At 43.1% G+C, this 26,701-nt stretch overlaps 1 protein-coding gene across 1 annotated transcript; it reads right to left on the reverse strand.

Annotated features, from left to right (window-relative positions):
* Positions 1–26,701, reverse strand: WDR1 (WD repeat domain 1). The gene is made up of 15 exons (XM_053402039.1): positions 26,614–26,701; positions 25,983–26,104; positions 16,820–16,910; positions 12,908–13,055; positions 10,657–10,837; positions 9,452–9,529; positions 7,927–8,007; positions 6,489–6,722; positions 5,287–5,376; positions 4,570–4,724; positions 3,814–3,901; positions 2,809–2,919; positions 2,273–2,446; positions 1,686–1,830; positions 1–1,094 (listed from the first exon to the last, which is right to left on the reverse strand). The coding sequence occupies exons 1-15, from the start codon at positions 26,627–26,629 to the stop codon at positions 985–987; spliced, it is 1,824 nt and encodes a 607-aa protein (XP_053258014.1). The 5' UTR covers positions 26,630–26,701; the 3' UTR covers positions 1–984.

Genomic DNA, 26,701 nt, shown 5'->3' on the forward strand with positions numbered 1-26,701 from the left:
TTAAGCAGGAGATAAAACATACAGAAGTTCTTTATTGGGAGAAAGGTCTCTTCAGAAGAAATATTTCTGTTTCTACAGTGTTAGAGATTGCTGTTTGTTGTAATGATCAGTTCAACTCACAGTAATTGCTTTACTTTACTTTAATTCCTGTACTGAAAAAGGCGTTTTCATAATTACTGCAAATGTTCTTACATAGACATATTTCTCCTTAGGAAAGAAGGTATATTTAAAGCAGATCTAGAAGCATTCATTTCCAAACAACAAACCATGATCAAGTATTCTCATTTGTTCAAAAAGGTAACAAAGGTATATCCGAAAAAAATGCCTTTGACGTTGATCTGTAAACTTTAATTACTAAAAGAATGGCAAAATACATCAAAACCCCACATTTCCATCTTAAAAATAACTACAAATCTGGACAGGAAATACAGAAAAGGTTTATTATGGATGTACCCCACTTTGTTATCTGGTGAAGGAAATCTGAGGCAACAATTTGGTGCATTACAGACAAGCCAATATACAGTAGCTGCACACCACAATTCATTTTTGGATCACAACTAGCATTCTTTACTATGACTGTTAGTACAGAAATGTTCTGCAGTTAGAAAAAAATGAGAATACTCTCATGCTGTACAATACCATGTGCAAGTATGTGTGTGTGACAGATATTAAAAATTAAGGAACCAAATCAATTTAAACTCTTTTATGCCGACCTGCTAGGTTACAGACCCTGGAATGTTCAGCACACAAAAGATTTTGCAAGCTCCAGACATAATTTAAGTGCTTCTCAAGTGCAAAGCATTACCGACTAAAGCTTTTCAAAGGTCATTTAATTACAGATACAAACATCCTCTGCAAAGATATGAGAATATGCTATAGGACCCTGGAGGTCGTGACAGATTTGTATATTTTTAAGGAAGAGAAATGCTATATTCCACTCCAGTAGTTCTAGTCCCTGATGAGCTTCTCCTGATTGAAGGCATTTTATTTGTAGGAAATGGACCACTCTTTGACAGATGCATCGTGAGATGTTGTTACCAAGGTATGTTCGTCCAGCCACGCCAAGCTGCTTACATGATGTAATCTGTGGGCATCTGACAGAAGCAACAGAAAATGTAAATTGATGCAACCAACCTCTTTCCAAATTTGCTCTTTAAAAGTTTAGCAGGAATGTACCTTTCATACCAGGGCTTATGCATGAACTCCCCTCTCCCCTCCCCTCCCAGCACCCTCGATGTTTGCTCACCTGGGGCCCCTGCGTCATTGTTGCGCGCAGTGTGATGGCAACACACTGGTCAGGTCTTTAATTTCTATTCAAGGCTCTTCTAGACCTCATCTTCCAGCCTCACCAACCTGCACAATCCCCTCACTCAGCCCCTATGCATGACTTCACTTCTGTTGGGAGACCCCGACACACAGGCAAGAGCCGCTGGAAGGACTTGGCAGCACACATGACAGGGGAAGAAGTGGCGACACTAAGGGCTTAACAGCAGCCGCTCTGTATCAGGCAGAATTGCAGCCTTGATGTCGAAAAATCTGCTTACAAGTCTTCATCCTTCAGGATAATTTTAGCCCCGTGATTTCCCTCAAAAACACTATTCCCCAACTTCTGTTATTCCAAGAATGCAATGAACGATGAACACAGCACTTTAGATTTCTCCGTAATGAGAAGGCTATACTGTTACCTTGTATTTTAACTCGAGTCTCTGGGTCACTCACTGTCCAAACATAAACCATCATATCCATTCCTCCAGAAGCAAAGTGCTCGTTATCTGGTGACCAGGCAATACAAACAATCTTCGCATGGTGTCCATAGAAAATATTATGCTCCTATTGAGAAAGTGAAAGTAAGACAATCACTGATTTTTAATCCTAAAAATGAATTAACCATTGATAAAAAAAATCGAAGCTCTTTATGTTCTAATTGCACAGAAACTAATAAAACCCAATGCAAGAACTACTGAATAAATTCCAATTCAATCTAAAGAGGGGCAACAGATTCCAAGAGAGGCTTTAATAATATAAATTAATTAGGACAGCACTCAGTTCTTCCACTGCCACTTACTAAGTTGTTTTCCATTTGTATTTGCAAGACCCCGCAAAGTGTTAAGTCTTGCTTCAACAGCATTTAATAAACCTGCCTATGAGGGATATTTGATCTATGTGCAAGGTTTCTACACTGAATGAATGAAGGAATCTTTATTTGCGTCAGCCATCGGCCACAGCAATAAAACAATACAGTATACAAAAAACAGAACTAAGTCCTGCTTACCGCATAGCCATCGGCAACGCTAAACACAGTGACCGCCTTGCTTGCATCTGTCACTGCCAGAAAGGCACCATCATGAGAGTACGCCAAGTCAGTCACAGGACCTTTCGCTTCCAGCGTCTTTTCCTCTTTCTTTAAAGAAGTTCCCTGGATTGCATACAGGTACACTTTTCCATCCTGGAAGTTAAAATATGCGCAAGAGTCAAGCTCTCCTCAGAGTGCCCAGAACGGCCTTGCTGGTTTTCAGATCTTTTACTGCCATGGGTGAGAAACCTCTCTCAAGTCTTGCACCAGAAACAGTTCACACCCAGTTGCTGCTTTTGCATCCGTTATTAAGGTATAGGAACAGCACATTTATTGGAGAGAAAGAGAAGGGGCAAACGGCAGAAGCAATTTGCGGGATAATTAGAGCTGAAGCTAAGAGAGCATCTGAAATTACTATACTGAAAATGTTTCCACAAGTGCTGCCATGCTGTGGGAACTGCCAAGTGCTTAATGAGCAGAAAAGGCTACCTTAAAGAGGAAAATAAAACCCTTACGGTTCCTCCGACGGCTGCCATGCCGCCTCCAGGATGAACTGCTACCACTTCTGGTTCAAAGCCAGGGTTATCAATTGCAAAGCACTTCTTCTTGTCCTTCATCAGAACGATCTGTAATCCGAGGAGTGTGCACATCACATTGAGGTACTGCTAGAAAATGGTGTTCCACTACATGCTACAGGAGGCTTCCCTACTCTGCCCAAAGGACCCCTTCACATGTCCAGAGCAGTGAGAGAGACACTTGCAAATGGGAGGCATTGCTTATTGCTGCCTTATAGGGCTGGGCGATATATAGATATATCATACTCCATATCGTTATATTGGTTTCATAATTTTTGACCTGGCAATATATTGTGACGCATGATGTGTGTGTGTGTATCTGCATGCGCAATATGCAAAAATCACAATGTGGGAAAAGTGTGAAGCCAGCCAATGTGTCTCTCGATTCCTGCAGCCCCTGTTAACACACTGCAACCACAGTGCCAATGAGACACAGCCACCCAGAACCTTAATTTGCCTAGAGGCAAATGTAAGAGCTCAATGGGTGTGGCAGGCAGCGTGTGTTTCTGTGTGTGTTGCCACGGCAGAGTAAGCCCAGCAGCAAAAGTTTGTTCACCCCTCAAAAAAGGAAAAAAAGTTGGCTTGCATTTACACCAGTGTAAAATAGCATAAACTCCCCCCACCCCGCCTCAGTAATAATGTCATCAGCCTGTGCTCTGATTCTTTCCACTACCTAGTCATGCTTCTGCATCTAAGCACTATAAACCAGTTACCAAATATCACTTTAAATAGCACCATGAGAAATCCAAGTAGAAATAACCTGCTACACTTTCAAAACAAGTTTTAAAGTGTGCATTATGGTTAAGAAACTTATTATGCAATCCAAACCACATCTACTCGGAAGTAAGTCCTATGGAAGTCAATGGGTCTTACTCCCTGGTAAGTGGGGTTAGGATGACAGTCCTATATTGCATTACAATACAATCCATTTTTCCTGATACACACCTCTCCAATGCATATCACCACTGCGTACCCACCAGGTCCAACTGCAATGCATTTGGGCTGAACATCCATTTTAATAACATCCTGGCCACTGAAAAGGGAAAGGGAAAAATGAGCGAAATTTTTCCTTAGCTGAAGGAGCTGAAGTCACTGGCAAGAATAGGACCAAAGGACCTGAGAGCAGATACGAAGCATGGGGATTTAAGGAGTGGTACTTTGTTATCAGGAAGATGGGCAATTTGGACAGCAGGGTAGATGTAAAGGGACCAAGGTGGGACAACGGAAAGCTGTAGTAGTCAAGGTACAATATACTTCACCAATTAAAAAATATGAACTAGCATTTGGTACTTGGAGAAAGGCATCTTTCAGCACATTAAAGGGCGACCAAGAACATTTTGCACATCCCACATCTTTTGAGCAGCAGCTTACATTTTTCTTACACATTTGGTGGAGAATGTTTTATTCTCAGACACTTCATATTTATTTTCCTACATTGCACTGATATTTTAACTTGCTATATAAGATGATAAACACAACTGTCCATTGCGCATTATCAATCCCATCTGCTCAGCAGAGTAAAACTGGTGCTTTTTTAAAGCGCCGACCACGGATAATGTTGGTTGCAGAAAGAACAACCAAAGTTGCTTGTGACATCTGGTTTTCTGATATAGTGCTTTAACACAGCAGAATTAGATGGCACGGTCATTTTGTGTTACGCTAACAGTAAATTATTTGTGTGGAGGTTGACACACACGTTACCTGGTGTCTTTTTTGCTCAGACTGGTGTACCGCACGGTATCATCCATGCTGCAGCTGACCAGCTGCTCCGACTCATCCACAGCCATTCGTGAAACCTGGTTTGTGTGTCCTTTCCCAGAAAAGCTGTCATTTTCCCCCGTCTCAGAATCCCAATAATGTGAGCAAAATATTAAGGAAGTTTTCTTCAGGATGAGCGCGACACCCAACATTTATTGCAAGGAACAATCAAACCGACTCAATTCCTAAGTTGTGCTATGCACACATATCAGTAAACCGCATGGTTTGCAAAGCAACAGAGAATTCTTCCCGGTTGGAACTTGCATGCAGCCCTGCTGTAGAACTTTCTGAAGATGCCTCGCTGAAACTAGCCAGCACAGTATCTTGGGTGATGGCACAAAAAAGGCAATGTGAAATTCAGTGAGACAGAACAGCTGCCATCTTTGTGTGGGGCAGTTTTTGCTCAAAGCGCCAACCAAATCAAAGAATTGCACTGACACTTACACTGAAAACAGCAGCCTCAGTGGGCGAGATGGATAATCATAAGGCTTTCATTTAGCAGTTCAAATGAGAACTGTGCTCTAATACAACCCTGCATGCCAAGAATGCTTCAGTGAGTAGCAAATATTAAGAGAAAGGGAAGAAAGACAGCCATATATAGAAGCACAGCACTAGGGAGTTTTCATCTGCAAAAAAACATTGCTTGGTTGCTCAAAGGATATTAATATGCCCATCATGGCTTCCAGAGTAGATATACGATTTTCCCCCATTTTTATGCACCGTAAGACATTGTATTGATTTACTGTGACCCTGAAAGAAAGCACACATAATTAACACAAACTCTTACACTTACACAGACAGCAGCTCAAGTTACTCACAGCACAGATTTTGGGAAGAACACCCCCCCCCCCGGAAAGCTTCGCCTAACCTCAAACACCTCTGATAATAGACAAAAGGGAAAGTTGACAAGCCCACAAACCCTCTGCTATGCGCTTCTGGGGCAGGGGGGAGAAGAGGAATTGGTCCCAAGCCATTGTCTTATCCTTAAAATAGTCTATTAAAAACAACAACACAGGGCAAATATTATCCTAGTATATGTTACAGGCCCCGAGGAGCTTACAATGCAAATTATGACATGGGGGAAAGTAGACAACAGAGGGAAGGGAAGGAAGACTATGCACCCTGTTCAGCTACAAATATTTTGGCTTAGTTTCTATGCACAAGAGAGACTAAGGCTGTGCCAAAGGCTACAAAGGGGAGAGAGAGGTGGAATGATGTAAACAGTCTAATATGAAAGGGGAGGGACAGGAGAGGGACAGAGCCATTTAAGATTAACGGCTATTTTCAGGTGGCCAAGAATGGTGGGGTGTCAGGCAGACATACACTGGGATGTTCTGCATGCCAACTCCAAGGGGCTTTCCCTTCCCTCGAAACAATACACGCCCATGAGATGTGACTGCAACAGAACTTTCCATCAGTTTTAAAAAGAGGGTTGTCCTTGTGGCAATTTGGGTGGGGGGGGGGGAGAAGGCAGACTGCTGTTTAGGCTTGGCATTCAGAAGCAGATGCACAGCTAGCTACTGCCTGAAATGCCCCCCCCCCAAGTATTTAGAGGCAATTGTCTTACTGCACTTAGACCACATTTTCCCCAAATTAAGAGATCTTACAAGTGTTGATTCTGTTCTGATTTAACCAGGAATCCTCCCACCTGGCAAGCACTGAACATATTGTTCAGAACTGGCTGGTTTGGATTAAGTCAAGTCACTTCTCATTTGCCACAAGAGCACCCACAATGTAGCTCAAGCAGCCTTTCTGTTAAATGGGTCTTCACAACCACACTCATTTCTGTTGGAAACAGACGGATAATGCTAGCAGTGCATGATTAGGAAACTCGAAAGAGCCGGCTCAATGATTCCACAGACCTTGATGACACGAAGGGGCTTATCCGGATTGTTCTCATCCAGATAGTTGATGTAGCCAGAAAGGGAGACAGTCAACAAGTGCCCCTTTTGCCACAGACAACCCAGCTGCTGATCCAAAACATTTGATCCCATGTTAAAGGTATTCACAACGCTATTAGCACCAACATCCCAGATCTTAGCTGTCTTGTCTCCAGAAGCAGAAAGTAGGCGATTGCCATCTGGACTCCAACTAATCTGTTGGAAGGAAACAAAGGGATTTAGAGGTATAGGCTCGCCCTAAATACCAGAGACAGCCTATATTTGTCTTCCATGCACATTTCCCCAGATGGCGAGTTTGAAGACGTCATGCAGACAAGCTGACTCGCCAATATGAGACTGTTCCATTTATTTTAATGTTTATTATTTTGCTTTCAATTGTACTCTAGCAGAATGTTGCTAAAGAAGAATCTCAAGAGGAAATAATTGGTAATATTATTAATAATAATATTCTTAATTTTTTCCCCTTCTAGCACAATCTATTACTGTGCTCTGGAGGAAGGATTACGAATATGTATTTTAAAAAAGCTATTCCAAGTAATGATTACAGCTTATTTTTATTTCTGTGTAATTCTGTAAATACAGCTCTGGGAGAAACAAAGAATGAGAAATGAATTGAGTCCATTCTGGAATGCAAAGTTGAACTCAAAAGCATTTCGTGAATTATTCAGTCAGAAGAAGATTCCACAAGCATCCCAAAGAAATCTTACAATTAAAAGCATCATTTCAGAACGTCTGTTACTTAAAAAAAAACCACCCCCACATAGTGCTGCATCATCTTAGTCACCCCCTCCTTGGGGAAAGAAGGCAGAATCTCTGTTCAAAGGTGGCTTCCTCTGCCCTTGGTTTTTCAAAGTACTTGTATCTTTTTTTTAAGGGACAAACCTGCCTCTCTGATTACTTGGGACAACTTTTATCGATCAAGAGGCTTTTAAGCCATCCATCTAACTCAAGTCAATGAAATACCACAGACTAAAACTGGAACCAATTTTTTAACAAGCCTGGATTAAAACCTAGAGGGACTGCCCAGGAATCAGATCTTGTACAGCTACTCACAGCATTTTGCTGGCCCTGAACCCAGCTGCATCCTCCAGCAGCTCCGTTGCCAAGAATGCCCATTGCTCTTGGCATGGCTGGGGGCTGAAGCTTTAACCCCAAAAAAGAAAGTGAATGTTGGCAGAACACCTCTTGGGTTTTTCAGTTAAGAAACTCCTTCATGCCTGATAAGGGACTGAGCAACTCTGTCACACTTACATAAGCATAAGAGGCAGCCTTAGCTGCAGTGGAGCCAGACACGATTTGTGCTGTTGCAAGAAAAGCAGATCCATATAATGCCTGTGGAAATCAACATAACCTAACAGTCTGGTCAAAGAGAGAGAGGAGGAAGCCCCAATATACTTACTGCATAAATGCCTCCATCATGTGCCTTATTTCCTCCTAGTGCACCAACTTTCTCTCCAGTTTTGCCATCGTAAATATATATCTTTTCAAAACCGAAAATGAGACAAAGTATCAGTTAAGTGGGTTTGGGTTTTTTTGGCAGCAGTTAAACATACTTAACCCCCCCCCCCATATTGAAACACCAGCAGTTTCTTTAAAGTAGGCAGATATTTAAGTATCAAACTCAAACAGTGTACTACTGAGATCAGAAAGGAATGGAACGTGTTTAATGAAACGCAGTATAAAAGGATCCAAACATCTGAAATATAGGAAAATGCTACGTGTGGCGTTGCCTCTGGGTTAAGGCAATCAATGTCATGCTTGCTTCTTTACCTTCAGGAAGTAGTTTGTATTACAATCAAGTCCCAAAAGGAACCTAAGATGGCTGACCCTCCATATCTGAGAATATTTTTTAATGCTCTCCAATATGAAGGTTCACCTATTGTGTGCTCTTTCTTCCAACGGTTGTAATCTGAAACCTACATAGCATTTAACAGAGCCTCTGCTACCTCCTCCAGCATCCCACCTGAGGCAGATTCCATGGCTTGAACACCAATCCACATTTTACTTTCCCCCATCTTTCATCTCCACAACTCTTAGGCTGGTAGTCAAAAGTCTGCACACTATTTTATGACATCTTGGTTGACCTTGATAATTTTATTGCCCTATACTGTTGGTGCTGACCTTTAAAGCCCTAAACGGCCTCGGCCCAGTATACTTGAAGGAGCATCTCCACCCCCATCGTTCTGCCCAGACACTGAGGTCCAGCTCCGAGGGCCTTCTGGTGATTCCCTCACTGCAAGAAGCCAAGCTACAGGGAACCATGCAGAGGGCCTTCTCGGTGGTGGCACCCGCCCTGTGGAACACCCTCCCACCAGATGTCAAAGAGAAATACAACTACCTGACATTTAGAAGACATCTGAAGGCAGCCCTGTTTAGGGAAGTTTTTAATGTGTGACATTTTAATGTATATTTAATCTTTGTTGGAAGCTTCCCAGAGTGGCTGGGGAAACCCAGCCAGATGGGCGGGGTACAAATAATAAATTATTATTATTATTATTACTATTACTATACTATGGAATTTGCCCCCCTTGGGGCCAATACTTTTATACTTGTCTGACTTTGAGGCTAATCTTAATTTTTGCCTTATTCACCCTCTCCTTCCTCTGTTGCCTTCTCCAGCATTGATTCTGGAACACCAGTTCCTGAGAGGCAACCCCTTTTTTGCTTAGAACCTAAAGTGCCACTGCTGTGCTAGCTCCAGAGGAAAAGTATCTTATGAAGAACCAGGCCACTGGTCCATCCGGTTCCACATTATCTCTTATGACCAGCAATGACACTCCTAGGTTCCTGGTGTTCCAAGGCGAGATCTTTAACTGGAGATGCCAGGGACTGATCCTGGGACCTTCGGCACTCAAAGCAGATCCTCCATTTAGCTAGAGGCATATCTGCCCCCCCCCCAAAGGTAAGAAATGGCTTGATTTTACCTGGCCATCTGCACTGGCTGTAGCAAATCTATTTCCATCTGGAGAAAATCTCACACAGTTAACAAACCGGCTGTGATCCTGTAAGAGAAACATATATATATTAGAAGGACGTCAATTCCCAAACGGATTACTTCAGCTGCTCATTGGTCTCTACCATTAGCCTGCTGTGGGTTGTGCAAGCAGCTCAAATCCTTCCTACTTCAAGCACTGTGTAACAACAGTCTCAGCACAACTGCACGTGTTCCCAATTCTAAGTGCTTGTTTTAAGCACTTGGAACCCCTCTGCTGACATGAGGCAACAAAGACCCTAAGTCAGTGATGGCCAAACTTGGCCCTCCAGCTGTTTTGGGACTACAACTCCCATCATCCCTAGCTAACAGGACCAGTGGTCAGGGATGATGGGAACTGTAGTCCCAAAACAGCTGGAGGGCCAAGTTTGGCCATCACTGCCCTAAGTCAACAAGTAGCCATTCTCTGGGTGTGTCTCCAAGAGATTACTTCAGCCACTGTCCATGCGTGGAAAAAAAAAGTAAGTAGCAACAGACACCTTGCCTGTTTGAAGGGGGGCTCGTGTGGTCAAGGGGCAGTGGGCTGCACAGCTTTTCCCCAGGCCCTTCCCTGATGCCTACAAATTATGGCTGTCTGGAGAAGGAAAGCCTATATTCATAGCTCCCTAGGTGGATAGGCTTCCTTGGGACCCATGAGGGGAAGCTGTGTGCCTCCACTGCCCTTGACGGGTGGAAACCCCTTCATGCAAGTAACAGGCGAAGGGGCTAAAGAAGGTGTAAGCAAGAATGCAATCTGCTATGGTCTGTGCACTAGGTAGCATGCACTGCAAAGACAACTGCTTGCAGCTATTAAAATCTTTAACATTCTCCCTGGGCAGATAAGCAATCCTGCTTTAATTGCAGAGAAAGCTCTAGAGTCCCAAGACTTTAGACCTGCTGTAATTCTGAAAAATACTGTGCTGGCTCCATGATAGCAAGGGTGATCTTATGCTTCCACACGAGGATTTTAAGCTCCCCCTTTCCAAGACCACCATGAAGTGCAAAGGGCTGCCGCTGAAATGCAATGCTGCCTCTTCCCCGAAACACAAGAGAAAGAAAAAGAAAAAGAAAGGGGCTGCTCTCTGCTTGTGCAGGAACGGGGAGAGAGCTGGATCTCAAAGACAGACAGCACACAGGTGGTAACGAATGACAACTCACACTTATTGTAAACTTGAATTTGAACGGTGGTCCTTCAAAGAAAGCAGCACAATTGTCATCACTGCCAGTCACGAGGCGGTATGGTCTGGTCTGTTTAATATCCACACTATTGATCACTTTGTTGTGGCCGGTGATCTCGCCTACAGAAGAGCCGGTATCCCACAGAAACACAGCCCCAAATCTATTAAGAAGAAACAAATCAAGTCACATACAATGAGGACTATATATAGGACTTAACGTATTGAGCACAGCCAGCATGTTGAGTGGATTTAGACAACAGAAATTAGACCGCCCAGTTAATCTTGTGCAGTTTTAGCTTCATTCCCTATGGCATTCAAATCCTTTGCCCATTATGCATAAACAAATAATGTAACGAAATAGGGCACTTGCTTCATGTACTGATAGATAAAGGAGCAACACACTGTAGTATTTTTATTTATATACTCCCTTCCCTCATGCAGAGCAGTGCACATAAGGTAAAATGCAATATACCAATAATTAAAACACAATTGTAACAACTGAAATAACAAAAATATAATAAGAATCAGTCATCTGAAGCTATTTTGAATTATAGAGACTGTTCCTATCATTTGAACACACAAGCCATGTCATACAAGAGCTGAACTGGCAAGAGTTTTATTTATAGTCGTACCTTGGTTTCTGAACAGCTTAGTTCTCGAATGTTTTAGCTCCCGAATGCCATAAACCTGGAAGTGACTGTTCCGGTTTGCAAACTATTTTTGGAAGCCGAACGTCCGACACAGCTTCCTATTGAGCACAGGAAGCTCCTGCAGATAATCAGAAGCCGCACTTTGGTTTCCGAACGTTTTCAGAAGTCGAACTGACATCCGGAATGGATTCTGTCCGAGAATCAAGGTACAACTGTACTGCCAAATAAGCAGTAATGGGCCTTATTTTCAGTGAGTTCCCTGCATCTATACTGACTGTAAGAACAAACTGCTGTTCTAGTTATGCGGGAACTCTAAGTGCCATACAAATATTCTGAGGAAAAAGATATAATAAACTTTTATTTATATCCTGCCCTCCCTGGCCGAAGTCAGGCTCAGGGCGGCTAACATTAGATATATAACAATGGTATAAAATCAAACAATAATTGAATTACCGCCTTAAAAAAGGTCAAAATCAAACTACAAGTCTAATTAGATGGCTTTCCGCAGGGTTAGGGTTGGGAACAGTAAGTGCTCATCGGCCCAGCTGTTTATGCTGTTCTTATATGGGCCTGTGAGAATGCTGGGAGGCCTCTTTCATGTTAGTTCTTATACAAAAATAAAAGGGGAGTCAGGCTGAGCCATGGCCAAAGGCCAGGTGGAACAACTCCATCTTGCAGGCCCTGTGGAAAGATGTCAAATCCTGCAGGGCCCTGGTCTCTTGTGGCAGAGCATTCCACCAGATCGGGGCCAAGGCCAAAAAGGCCCTGGCCCTGGTCGAGGCCAGCCTAGAGGCCTGGGATCTCCAAGGTGTTATTATTTGCATTACATTGTGAGGCTCCACAGAAGGGAAGAAAGAGGTTTTATGCCATCTCAAGGCATGGGATGAAACACAGTGTAAATATATTCACCTCAGACTACTCTGCGGCAGAACTGCAACCATGAAGGTGAAAGATCTCTGAAGAAGTGGTTGGCTGGAGCTTTGCTGAAGTGTGGGCTGAGGTGCATTTATTTCTATAAAACTGACACTCTGTTTTGTTCTGTGCCTTGAGATGCCTGTGGCGGCGGCAGCAGCAGCAGTAGCAGCCTTTCATTCCAGGGAGAAGCTCTACAAACTGGCCATTCTCCGTCAAGATTATCAATGTTAATAATCTTAAATGCTCTTTAAGGATCAGGCTGAGCTTAAAAAGAGGAGGCAATGATGCTTGTACCTTTTAAGCAGCTCTCATGCCAACCCTTGCCTTCTCGTGCTGCACTCCAGGGCTTTGGAGAATAATTTTAAGAAGCACTTTCAGTAGGAGGTGCTTGAATGCAGGTTTCCTTGGACTGTGGGATCCTTTACTGTGTCCAAGACTATAACTCTTGGACCACTACACGTGTAAAACTCCTGCTACTGCTGCTCAATGCCATTTAAAAACCCTCTGGCTTCCTTGCGGAAGTGGTTTCCAAGAATGTGAGCTATTAAAAGATCTCTAGCTGTTAAATGATCAGCTATCAACTGTGAATCTGGAAATTAAAACACAAGAATAAGCCAAGTTCTCCTGCAGGAATGTGCAAAATTAATTCTTTGATTCTCTACTCACTTTTCCCTTCCTTCCCCAACAGCAGCAAGCCTCTTGCTATCTTCTGTCCATGCAATGTCTTTTATTTTTCCTGCAAATGGCTGGTATTCATACTTCAATAGATGTTCCTTCTGCGTGGTGTCCCAAATCCTTAGCTTCCCGGAAATATCTGTCAGCACAGCAATACACATAAAGTCACCATTCCAGCAAGACGTAGTTGCCGCACGGCCATCACTTTGCCACATTCAAATCTTCAGGCGTGCAAGAACTTGCCACTGTGCATGTTACGAATGCTAAACTCTTTCTGCAAACCACAGTGACAATGATGTGGCAACTATTATAAATGTTTTGTGGAGAAACTGCAGGTGTTTGATGGTGTGCAATGCTGACTACATTTGCCTGAACATGCAATAAGCAAAACCAAGGCAGGGACACCGGCAGAAGTCTCGCCTGCAACACTTCCTGGCATGTGATTAGCCCAGAAAGCCTTAAGAGGATTTGAGCATGTTCGACTGAACCACTTAGAGGCCTCTCTGTGAGTGGGGGACCCCAACTTATTAGGGGATTACAGGGAGACTTTAAAATCCTCTTCAGACCTTTGCACTTATTGCACAAAGATCCGAAAAGCAGCCTGCACACCTAGGGACACTCAGGCAGGGCTTAGGTGCACACCACTGCTCCTGGTTTTGCCTAGGAGGAGATTTTCTATACCTTCTCCTGAAAACTTGACTGCAGGAAGAGCTTGGCAAGAATTATCTTTCCTTCCTCACCTTCTGTGGGAGCCTCCACTGAATCTCAGCCCCTCCCTTACAGAGAAAGACAAGATAAATTCCAACCCATCCAACCCTCCATCTTTATACCTGACTTATATCTTTATACCCGAATCAAGATGCTAAGCTGTATTATCCAATTTTCAATTGCTTTTTACCTCTACTTTTTAAGAAGTGTTCATTTGTGTTTGCATTGTTCATAAGGCATGCATGCATTTCTTCATTTCTAAAGTCCCCTTTCAAAACCTTATTGGCACTATTATTTCTAAAATCATGCACCAAGTAACCAAAATGTGCTTGATTTTCCAAAGGCCTCTGCAAAAAACCCGGAAGAGCCATTGCGATTCAACACAGTATCTTTCTTGTTTTGACAGCAGCTTGCTTAACCTCCTCCTTGGGTTTCCTGGTCTATGCAAGAGCTGCCTGCTAAAATGGAGGCCACGCCACTTGTTCGTGAAACCAAGGTTCTCATTTCCATATCCCTGTGCAGGCAGCATCTTGAAGTCTAATAAGGAGGTGCGTCTCCAAGCTCTCCAGGGAGCTTGAAAGAATACTCAATAAATAAGAGTCATTTCTATCTCTCTCACGGTTTGGAGCTCAGTAGAGAAAGACAGCAGTGCCTGAAAAGAAGAGTATCTACCAAGATATTGTCTTTCCCATTAATCACTGGTTGCACAAATTCATACTATTCAAGAATAACCTCCACATTTAAAATAGCCAAATCTTCTGATTTTAGGTTTAAGTTAGACAATGGGGTTGCAAATGCCAGTAAGCCAAGACAGAATCCCAGAAGAATTGACACAACCCTCTTCCCTCCAATGGAGTGGAGGTGCACATGTATGAAGTCTTGCATGCTACAGCCATGTTTAAATCTTGTTTAGATCTTGGCTGAGAGTCCTGGAAAACCCGTTCCCTGCCTTGCAGGCCTTTTTCCACCTGACCTGGGAAGACAGGGCCTGGACTGACTCCAGCTACAAAAGCCGAGGCTGCTGAACAGACTCTTGGACTGGAGTATTGTTTTTAGAGGGCCTTTGTTGCTGTTGTTATTAATTTTTGCATCTTTATATTTAGATCTTCTTAACGATTTATGTTGAAATGGCTCAACTTTGCGTCGTGTACTTTTTGATATATTTTTTTGTTTATGACTACTTAAGTTTGTAATTTTACATTTTTTCATGTTGTAAGCTGCCTTGAGCATGGTTTTAACTGTGAAAAGAGAGCAAGCAACAAAATTCTGTATGTACAGCCATGTTCAAAGGCATTTCACAATAGCATAACCAGCCAAGGCATTTGCACTTGCCAGGAATAAGAGGAGTCAAACTCTTCAGGCTCTCAATACTGTTGGAAAGCAGCAAAGGGCCTTTAACTGCTAGTGTGACTTCCAATGACATCAGTGTAGGCTGGAGATCATTGCTGGAAGCCAGTTCCTCTTCTTGATACAGGGCAGTTGTCCTACCGGAAGTTGTGAAATGTATGAAGTTTGGGCAAAATCACACTTTCTATTCTCAATGTCTGTTGGTCCCTAGAATTGTGCTTATTCAGAGGAAACTCAGTAAAAACCAATATACTCTTTTTGGAAAAATGCTACTTCTGTATGGACTTCAAAGGAATTCATAAGAAACCACGTATCACTGATTAAAGTCTGTGATAATACAAATTCAAATATTGCTGATGGGAACTAGGCCAGGTCAAAGCTTTCTTACCATGTTCACATGCTTCTAAACACTCATACAGTTTTAGTGTGCATCTATCTTTGACAACATGGAGAATGCATTCCCCGCCCCCCAAAAAGCTTGCTTCTTCCTCGAGTTATTTTTCTGAGAATTTAGACTGAAAGTGCCTTCGGCACAGGGATTCATCTACTTTTGCTTTCCACTGAAAATCACCATGCACAGGGTTATTATTAACTAAGCCTCAAATTTAGGTCTAGAGAGAGTTAAGATGCAGATCAAGTAAAGAGCAAGCTAGTATTAAAAAGCGCAAGAGACCACATCTCTTGAAATTACGTCCCCCGTCCCTGAGTATTGAATCTAAAATTAACTATATCCTGGGTATTGTGTGTTCTGTGATTCTACACAACTGCAAAATGTGTGAACAATGTTCTCTTTTGAAAGTTGGCCTTTCCATAAAAGCAAACTTCTAGCCATTGTGGTTGGGAATATGAGACTTAAAAGGTACGTTGGCAGCACTGGCTTACTAGCCAAGGGGAGCAAGCAACAACTCTAACTTGTAGGAGGTGGAGCTTGGGTGCCCTGGCCCTCCCCCATGACCAGCTGCTTAATTTGCATAATTTATAGCACTCACAGAATCCATTTTTAACGCTGAGTGTGCCCAGCACAGCTATGGCTATATTCACAACATCTGAGGCAGAACAGCTGAGAGTATTGCACTCCTGGGAAAATAGGTGGGGCAAGGAGAAGAATTCCTGATACTATATGCAAAAGCTTGCAGGGTTTAAAACTCATATTCATGGCGGAAAATGGAAAACTGCTGTAGCTTTTGAAAAGTGACCTCAGTTTTAGGCTCAAAACAACAAGTTCTATCTGGAAACAAGTGCATAACCATTTCAAGACGCAAACATTTATGTGTTACTTTAGAGCAGTGGTGGCCAAACTTGGCCCTCCAGCTGTTTTGGGACTACAACTCCTTTCATCCTTGATCACTGGTCCTGTTAGCTAGGGATGATGGCAGTTGTAGTCCCAAAACAGCTGGAGGGCCAAGTTTGGCCATGCCTGCTTTGTAGAGTGTTCAAAGGACTTGAAATACATTCTCTTCTTGAAATGCTTATACTGTATCAATCTTGTAAGACGGTTATGTATCGCTATCCCAACATTGCAGATTGCAGGTGAGTGCTGCGGCCTGCCTACAACTATCTGGTGAGTTTGTGGCAGACTCACGATTCAAACCAGAGACTTCCAGATTCATGCCTCAGTCTCTTAGCCCTCATAATACCCTCTTAAGAGAGGCACATTCAATGGCAATAATTAAGCAACGTTGTAGACCACAAGCCAATATTGAGGTAGGCACACTTCAGCCCACTGAAATCTATGACCCAAAATGGCACAGGATTTCCACCACAGATTATAAATGGACCCCATTTGGAGTAAAATTGGTGATAGCAAGATTGCACTAGGCAGACACGAATACTAGTAGAATACCATACCTCCAGATGCAATGTAGAAGCCGCTGGGAGCATACTTGGCAACAACAACTTGATGAGCATGTTCAGTGTAGATGTCAGCAATCGCTGGATTCTATAAGAGAGTTATATTTTCTTGTAAGCATTCAAGGAAGTTTCCCATCTGCTGCTCCTAGTCCCTCTCAACTGATAGAGAAGGCAGAAAAATTATCTGCCACTACCATGTTGAGAGAAGGGTTGAAACAAGATGGACTTCAGCAGAAGCCCAGAGGTCAGTCCAAAAGAACAACTGGCAAGCATCCATTTTCAGCTCTGGGAACTCCCTTCCAATCAGAAGCCAGATTACTGGAACACAGCCCCACGGAGAGCTGCCATGTCACCAACACCTCATGATTAATGGTACTAGGGGATGCGTCAAGATCTAACAAGATTATCAGGACAATGTTTTTCCGACTTTGAGTTTCTTGGTCAAGGCTACAGTCTCAGTGCCATACAGAGATTAAATATTGGACTGACAGGTCTGAGAGTGCCGTACCAATGCCGGTGCTTCTGAATGACTAACCACGCTCCTGCTTAATTAAACAGGATTGCAAATTGGTTAAGCCAATGTCACAGTGTTGACACCCCTTCTGCCTTCCTAGAAGGAAGCATAAGCCTTGTGCAAGAAACACTTGCTACATGCAGTGACAAATTGTGAATGCTCTCTCTGGCCCCTCACCACACCAGACGGTACAGTGGCCTTTGTCCAAACTCTGCAGCATGCCTAGGCTCCAAATATGGAATTAGTATGCTGAAGAAATGGAGAACAGGGAACATGCACAATAGGCAACACAGACACAAATGCAGCCTAGGAGCTCAGATAGAGGAAGGAAGGTTCCAATATTGCCACCTGTGTCACAGAAAATTTGACTGACTAGCCAGTGCTATGGGGTGGAAATTTTCCAGAGAATTTCCCACTGCTGTGTTTTTCCAAAGAACATTTTCCAGTTTCAGAAATGCGTGGTTTCGTCATACTTCCCTCTTCAAAGTCTTCGAGAAAACCCACATCACTGAAGCCAAACAACAGTCGCAATCTCACCAATGAGAGCTGCCAACTGTGTATTGTGGTTCAGCAATCTATGACTGAAGTCTGAACACCCAAGTCTTCCAAAACAGCCCAGATTTATCAAATCATTCGCAATTGAGAGGATTCTGTTTGACAGGGTCTCCCATCCACCAAGCCTCCTCAGAAATTGTTTTTAAACACAGGTGGCTAACCTGTGGACCTCTAGATGCCGTGTGGATGAAGCTCCCAACAGGCCCAGCCAGATTGGCCAATGATCAGGGATGATGAGAGTTGAAATCCAACATCGTTTGGCAGGCCAAAGGTATTTTAAACCTCTGATTTAAAAATTGAGGCAGGCATTGATTTTTTTTTTAAAGTCTCAACTACAGAAGAGAGAAAAGCAAGGAAACTACTGACCTGCTGTGCTGAAATTAAACATAGCCCCTGCCACAGGAAAGAGCAATTTCCCAATTTATAAAAATTATGATATTTCACAGATGTATTGTAAGTAGCCATTACAAAGGAAGGAAGGAATTACAAGCACAGTCCCAATACTATTGTCTGGACTGGGGGCAGCATCTGGCTGCTTTCTGCAGACGTAAAGCAAGCCCACTTGCCCAGCATATTAGGCCGGAGTCGGCCAAAAATATTTGGCACCCGAGATGGACCCCAAAAAGGTGGAAGGAAAGAAGGGGTGAGGAACAGGGGGAGGGGGGAGAAATATTGACATTGGGATCTGCTACCCTGGTCGATCCTGCTGCCTGAGGCAGTTGCCTCACCTTGCCTCATGGGTGGGCCAGCCCAGTACAAGGCACATGTGAATCTTCAACAGGTGCAAAGTACAGAATCATGAAATTGGAGAGTTGGAAGGGACCCCCAGGGTCATCATCCAACCCCCGAAATGCAGGAGTTGGAACTGCTAAAACTGCTTTATAGAAATATGTTTTCTAATCAAATTTATTAATAATGCCTAGCATTGTAAGAACTGACAGAACTACAGGCAGAAATTTAAAAGCAGTCTCAGCAGGAATCACATCTCTAAAGGACAGTTGTCACCAACATCTTCATGTTCCTTTTGTTTTTAATATGAGGAAACGGAGTCAGAATTCCAATGAATCAGCAGCACAGTGCGGAGTATTCCTCAAGGTCCACGCATGAAAATTGAACGCAATCTGCCCAGTCCACACACACAGCTTGCTAGCTATATAACAGAGATACCCAAGTTCTATTGCTATAAAATATTCTGCTATCAATTTCAAATAACGATGCTTTATATCTCTGTATGGAACAATTATCTTATTTTATTTATTAGACTTACCGGCATATACCACCCTTTAGTTTTCAGTTTAGTGAGCAGTTAAGCTGACAGAGGAAGAGAAGGATTTGCTGAGGCAAGAGGGGACAAATCTGTGGTTTGATGATGCACAGTGACAGGTCTACCGTCATTATCAAACCAAATGAATGCATTTGATTTGGGCACCAGATCACACCAAGCCAAAGCTCAGGCTGCCAAAATATTAAAACATTTCTGGATTCAATTCCATGCAATATCAGACAAGCCCCATGACTCGATACAGTACTTTTCAAATGGGTCTTGATCAGTGCTATTGTCATAGAAAAAGAGGTGCCAGAACTCATCATGAACTTGTTCTCTTATAACGGCAATGGCGCCCACCTGAGAGGTGCTGGAACTGAGTTTCAGCGAGTTCTGGCTGAAAAAAGCCCTGGTGTTGATGTCCCACTTCTTTGCTGCAGCCTTCAGTGGTTAATAATACATTGAGCTGTAGAAATGATGTTGTGATCTGGGTTTTGTTTTGTTTAAACTTATGCTAGGTTATTGTGTTATTTCTGTGCTGACTGTAATATTCACATGACATGAATGCTTTATTTGCTTTAAATTATATTTGTCTGATTTTTTTTTATTTTAATTCGTTTTATTACATAAAACAAAGAAAACATACATAACGCATACATACAAAAAAAGAGTACATAATAATAAAGAAAAAAGGAAAATAACATCTCCTAACATAAGACACCAACAAATTAACTTACATTAACTAAATAACATACAACATTAACAAAGTCAATTAATGTTGTATATTTGTCCGATTTTGTAAACCGCTTTAGGAAGATCTTCATAAAAGCAGGTTGTAAATCAATAAAATAAGTAGTTCACCCACAGGAAGCGTTAATGTCCCAAGGAGAAAGGGGCAGGCAGCCTCGGGGGAAAAGTGGAGAGGAGCCTAAGGAAGAACATGGGGACATGGTCAAGGGAAACAAGTCACGGTCATGGCTGCAACTTGCCAAGTTGACTTGTTTCTCTACAGCAGTGGTAGCTACTTCAGATGCTGTTGGGCTTCCAACTCACATTGAACCCAGACAGCATGGCTGACTTGGATGGAGGAATTGAGGGGAAGCTCATCAATGTAGCAGAGGAAACCAAACAGGGAGTGGTAGCTAATGCCACACATTCTTCGCAGAAGCTTACAGAGAGCTAGGCCTATCGCTCAACATCTAAAAAACCAAAGTGCTGCACCAACAAGCACAAAACCCCTCTGCAGCACCACAAATCAAACTCAATGGTGTAACGTTGGAAACTGTTGATCAGTTCTCCTAGCTGGGCAGTTATCTTTCCACAAGGGCCATCACTGATGCCAAAGTCCAGCATTGCCTGAGCTCTGCGAGAGTGCAGAGTGTTTGAGGACTGGGACATTCACAGGGAAACCAAAATGCTTGTTTACCTTTGTAAACTATTGTACTACCAACCTTACTGTTTTGCTTGTGAAGCACAGACTACTTATAAAATCTCCAATTCCTCAAAAGATTCCATTAACGGTGTCTCCAAAATTTTTTAGATATCACCTGGGAAGACAGTCAGTGTACTGGAAGAAGCAAAGATCACCAGTGTCGAAGCAACGATTCTTCAACATCAACTTGTTTGGATGCCTGATTATCTTCTTCCAAAGCAACTACTCTATTCCAAACTTAAAAATGGAAAGCGTAATGCTGGTGGTCAACAAAAGAGGTTTAAAGACTCTCTCAAGGCAAATCTAAAAAAATGTAGTATAAACACCAATAATTGGGAAACACTAGCCTATGAGTGCTCCAGGTGAAGTCTTTATAAAAGGTGTCATGGACTTTGAAGACAGTCGAATTCAGGACAAAAGGGAGAAACTTGTTAAGAGGAGGGCATGTTTGGCAAACCTCACCATCATCAACTCCCACCTGGAAACCAATGTCCCCATTGTGGAAGGACTTGTAGATCCAGAATTGGCCTCCACAGTCACCTACGGACACACCGCTAAGATCGTGTTCATGGCTTACTTGGCTACGAGTGGTCGCCAAAGAAGAAGCCACGGAAGACAGAATTGTGACTCAAGATGAACTTATCAGATGGAGAACTGGGCCCAAACTAACAAAATTAATTTCAATAGGCACATTTAGGCAGGAAGAACCACCTGCACAAAAGCATGCTTGTTTTTTCCTGCTCTGGAGGGTAGGACTTGAACCAATGGCTTCAAGTTACAAGAAATGAGATTCTGACTAAACATCAGGAAAGACTTTCTAACAGTAAGAGCTGTCCGACAGTGCAATGGACTCCCTTGGGAGATTGTGGACTCTCCATCCCTGGAGGTTTTTAAGCAGAAGTTGGATGGCCATCTGTCATGGATGCTTTAGCTGAGATTCCTGTATTACAGGGGGCTGGGCGAGATGACCCTGGGGGCTCTTCCAATACTCTTACAATCCTACAATTCTAAACTAACCACAATTCAGAAGTATCGAATCTCTGAAATGCTGCATGGGCAGGGAGAGGAGCTTGGCATTTGACTGCTGCCTCTGCTATTGGATGCATGCACTTCCAACCTTGGTTAGTCATCATCTACTCAGACCTAGTTCAGATGCAGCTGTAAAGCAGAGAAGAAACCCTGCACCCAATGCTCCACACTTGAGGGAAGGATGCTTAAAGCTTCCAGGTAAGTCTTTTTGTGGGGAAGGGGCAGCAGTTTACCTTTCAACAGCTTGAACCAGGCTGAAACCATGGTTTTAGAACCTGGTTTACTTATAGAATCAAAGAACCGTAGAGTTGAATTAATGGTTAGAACCACAGATTAATGTGCAGCTGTAGCCTTTTCTGAAGTCACAGTGGAAGTTTTCACTGTCCTCTTCTCATATGTGGTACAAAATCTCCTAAGTCCAACACAAGTCATTTTTTAGCACCTTAACCACTGCTAAGGGCGATGATCTGAACCAGGATCCCCCTCTCTGCCTCAGACTTGTCGAACAACTTCTTCTCCCACTCCCCTTTGCCTCTGACCACCTCTCCTTAGAAGCGGGAAGGGGAGCCAATGGATTCTAAACATTCATGAGATCTCCACATCTTAAAACCATCCACCCGTGAGCTTTCATAAGAGACACCAACTGACCATGAAGGACTACAAACAAATACCCTAGCAAAATTGCCACCTATCCTATCCTATCATAGCTGCCGTTTTCAGAAGGAGAAAAAGAAAATATTACTGATTAGGCCAAGACTTCTGAGAAGTCAAATATCTTCTTTGTTGTTTAAGTCAACACCTTATTTGAAGGCTAGTATTAAGGCTACAATTATGTCCTCTTTCTGTTGAACAAGAGGCAGCACACAAGCACATGCAAGAGAATCCCACTGTAAAAGTCACCGAAACCGGTTAAGATACCAGGAATTCTCTGAAAGCAATAGTTAGGATTCTTATGAAAAGAAAAAAAGATTAGCTGAATCCTAAAACACACATCCTGCTATGGAGTCCTCCAATTCACAGTCTATTCTTTTGGAAGACTGAAACCAGAGATACCTGCAACAGCCAGCGACTGGCTCTGTAACTTAGTGCAGGCAGAGGAGGCCACAGAAGTAAAATATTCATGCAACTGGGAAATCCAGTGTTACAGTTGCCCTCATGGAGCTTTCTAGTACTCTTTTAGAACTTTAATGGGGTGCACAGAAACATCTGAATTGCCGATTATGGATGAGACAACAGCATAAGGAGCTTGATGGTTATCAAGCTGAAAACTTGCTTATGATAGTTTATAATCTGTCACTTTTTGTTAGTTGAATGACTCAACATTCTAAGATTTCCTGAATGTTTTTCTTCTGGGGTCCCCAAAACTGTGCCCTTTGACATATGTATGCTCAGGAGGTGCCAGTTTGCTGACCCTGGTAGGAGCAACAGGTCACAGCATACAAGCCAGTTAGCTCCTCAGGGTGAAGGAGCATCCTTTCCTTGAAGACCCCAAGACACGTCCGTGTCTTGCATTACAAAGTAACCTAGGTATGTGAGAGGAACCCAATCACTTGAGCATACCACAAATACACTCAGGCTGCAAAATTTAAAAGGGTTTCATTGGGAAGAAGTCAAAGAGACCAGAGGGAAAAGCCAGGCGGGCGTGTCAAGAAGAATAAACCAACATTACAAATCCCGCTAAACTATGACTAGTAGGAAAGGCTTGTAGCTTCTGTTGGCGGCCATAGGTGAAAGACAAAGGGGAAGAAACACATTCTATAGTTAGTCTTCTGCGCCCAGGTGGCTTTGAGAAACAGCGTCCCCAGCAAAGCCAATGGGTTTCATTGCACTAGGCTTCTGGGACAAGTTGCCAACACACAGTAAAGCCCTTTGAGCACATTCTGGGAAGTTGAGAGATGAGCAATGAGGAAACTATTCAGCTTCTCTTCTAGACCAAATCCAGCAACAGGTTTGCTCAGCCTATCGATTCAAGTGGGAGGGAGGGCCTGACAGTAAGTCAGAAGGAATGCAGGTATGGGAGAATAGAGAGGATGCACCTTAAAACACGGCTTTGTTGCACACAAGGAGAATTTTATGGATTTGTTGGCTTAAGAAGAGATACTGGCTTAGCAGTCAACTGTAGGCAGAATGCCTCTTCTTCCACATTCTGTCTCAGATAGCTATCATAGGTTAAGTAACGAATAAGTTCTTCACTAAAAGAACAAAAGTCCACAGTGCTCCTGGCTGGAAGTTGTTTGGAAAAGTCCCACCAAAAGAAAACCTACAGAAAGACTCTAAAATAATTTAGCAGAAGTCAGCTTCCTCAGCGAGGAAGTGCAAAGAAGGGAGAAAGAGCTTCGCCTTCCCCAGCCTCAACCAAGTCCAGCTGAGCAAGTAGCCTCTCCCAGATGGAAAGGGAGAAGAAGAGTTCAGGGATTTTTTAAAAAATCGTTTTATAAGTTCTGTGTCTTTGTTTCTCAATTTGATCCTTTTATGTGGTTTTGTATGTATTGTGGTATTTTATGCATTTTGACTTGCACTTATTTTTATTGATCACAGTTCAGTAATTATTGAGAGTGAATTTGTTTAATTATTATTTGCTGTGATGAGGGTTAATTTTACTGTGTACTATTATATTCTAATAGATTGCTGAATATCACTTTATTTGATGTAAGTCATTCTATTTTAAAGTTATGTTTTATTATGACTTTTTGTATTGGATCACATTATTATAAGGTGTGTGTTCTTTGTTGAATATTTTGTTGCTGTAAATCGCCTTGTGTATAGCAACATAGAAAGGCTGCATACAAAATAAAAGTGAAATGCAATGAATAACACAACTCTTATTCCTGCATGATCCTCATCTGTGTCACTAGCGGCCATCCTAGCTGTGCCAGGAGACCCACCTGTTGCAAAGTATAATAGAGATAAAATTCTCCATGTTCTGGGGAGGTTCTGGTCCACGAATCCTCAGGCATGTAGCCTCAATTATGTTACAACCAGGCCCTCCTGCTCCTATCTATGCACAATACAAACATCTGTTGCCCAAGTTATATGTCTGGCCACTCATGTTTATTAGGCAGTGGTTTCAACTGGTCAACAACTCCCCCCCCCGCCCCCAGATTTTGTAGTGAGCCAAGATTTTTGATCACCAGGACCACAGCCCTCCTCCTACAGGGGGTTTGCAGGGTCTTGTCTGATGCCACACTTCACCTGTTGCTGGGGAACAACTGGGAAGAGCGCTGCTGTGCTCATGTTCCACCAGCCTCCCACAGGCATCCATCTGACTACCAAAGCAGCACACCAGACTAGATGGGCCTTTGGTCTGGCTCAGTAGGTCTCTCCTTATATTCTTACGGCCATATCTTAAAAGTTTTGCCTAATGTATTTCTAGTTTCTAGAATGTGGATGCCAACACTTGAAATTAAAGTGACTCCCATGACTAGTGTTTTTCCTAAAACAGGAAATATAAGCAATCACATGTCCAACTCCCCACATGAGTTCTGTACTAGTAATCCAAACCACATTAAAACCTCCAGTGTAACAAATTGCTACATTGTTTTCAGTGATACAAGAGAGAAAGATGAATTTCCCCATTTGTTACCAAAACTAAAAAGTTTGGTTCACCATATTCAAGATCTGTCACACAGAAGTATCAAAGCGTCAATAAATATATAAGAGATAGATCTCAGTAGACTGTGAAAAGCTCTGAAAGACAATTCCACATTGTAGGTACTACAACACAAATGCCCTACTTTTAATCATAGCTCTAAGGTATCCAGAACTGTTTACTACAATCCTGTCCTAAGACAGTAAGCAAAGAAAGTATTTTGCAACTATAGTCCTACCTCATGGCTATAACTTAAAAAGGGAGTGATTTCTGACTACTAATTAGGCTCCAAATATGAAAATATTCTCATACAAAACACAGATATTCCCATGAAGCAAAGATACACATTGGATTTGAGTGATGCTGTTCACCAGATTAGGAAAAACACAACAGGAGAAAAGAAATACCCTTTAATTTCTATAGGATGTTTTCATACATTCAACGTTCTGTAAGCTTTCCATATTTACTTCGGTACTGAAAAATACTTCATAATACCACTGATCTCTTCCCCCCACTCCACTTTTATTTGTATTTTAAGAGCTTTCTTGTTTATTTAAAGCATGCTGCCCTTTATCATGTTAGATTTCAGGGCGTTTCCACATGCAGCCTCAACATCTCTCTGGTTATTCTCAGCTCCTGTGAGTCATTCTGCTTTCACTCCAATGCCCTCCTAAATTGTCACAGATCCCTGACCTCAATAGAACGGCAAAGGAGAAGCATTAAAGCTTAAAAAGAAAACCATCAGTAAGAATCAATGTAAAAATGAGGGTACATTACATCAATGTTGCGGATGATGACACATTTTCCATTCGTGTACAGAAAGTTATTGCCCTTTGGATCTCCCCCAATGATCTTGGAGACGCCTCTCTCAACCTGCGGGAGACTGGCAAACACTTTTTCTACAAATGGGGGGTGGGGGGGGAGAGAGAAAAAGACACACCTATTAACAACGGGAGGCCAGAAAGAAACAAGAGCGCAAACAACTCCAGATACATTTGTTATTTGACCTGTTGCTGAATGCTAAGTGGGGAAATTGTACTGGGGGGGGGGGAGACTCCCCGACCAGAGAGAAGACCACCCGCCTCCTAACTTGGTCAACTGCAAAGGGAAGGTTGCAAGGAGAAAAATGCCCTGGGCAACGTCGCTGCTTGCGAAGGCGCTTTGCTTGCGAGTGGCTGGATGGCGCTCCTCCTCGGGGGTAAATGCCCCCTCCTCTCCCTCGACCCCCCCCCCGCCCGGGGAGGCTGCAGCAACGTGGCCCCGACTGACAGGAGAAGGGCGAGCCCAGGCACCGCGCGGGCAAATGGGCGCCGCTCCTCGCCCTCCTCCTCGGAGAAGGAAGCAGCTGCAGCAGCGCCGCTGGCGGGCATTGCACACAGGCGGGGGGGGGGCCTCTCTGCCTACTCACTCAGCTCATGTGGCATCTTCGCCTCCCCCGGCTCGCTGCTGCTGCTGCTGCTGCTGCTGCCTCGGATCCGCGAGCGGAGAAGGGCCAA

Source organism: Podarcis raffonei, chromosome 9, assembly GCF_027172205.1.
Source record: "Podarcis raffonei isolate rPodRaf1 chromosome 9, rPodRaf1.pri, whole genome shotgun sequence".
Lineage (NCBI taxonomy): Eukaryota > Metazoa > Chordata > Lepidosauria > Squamata > Lacertidae > Podarcis > Podarcis raffonei.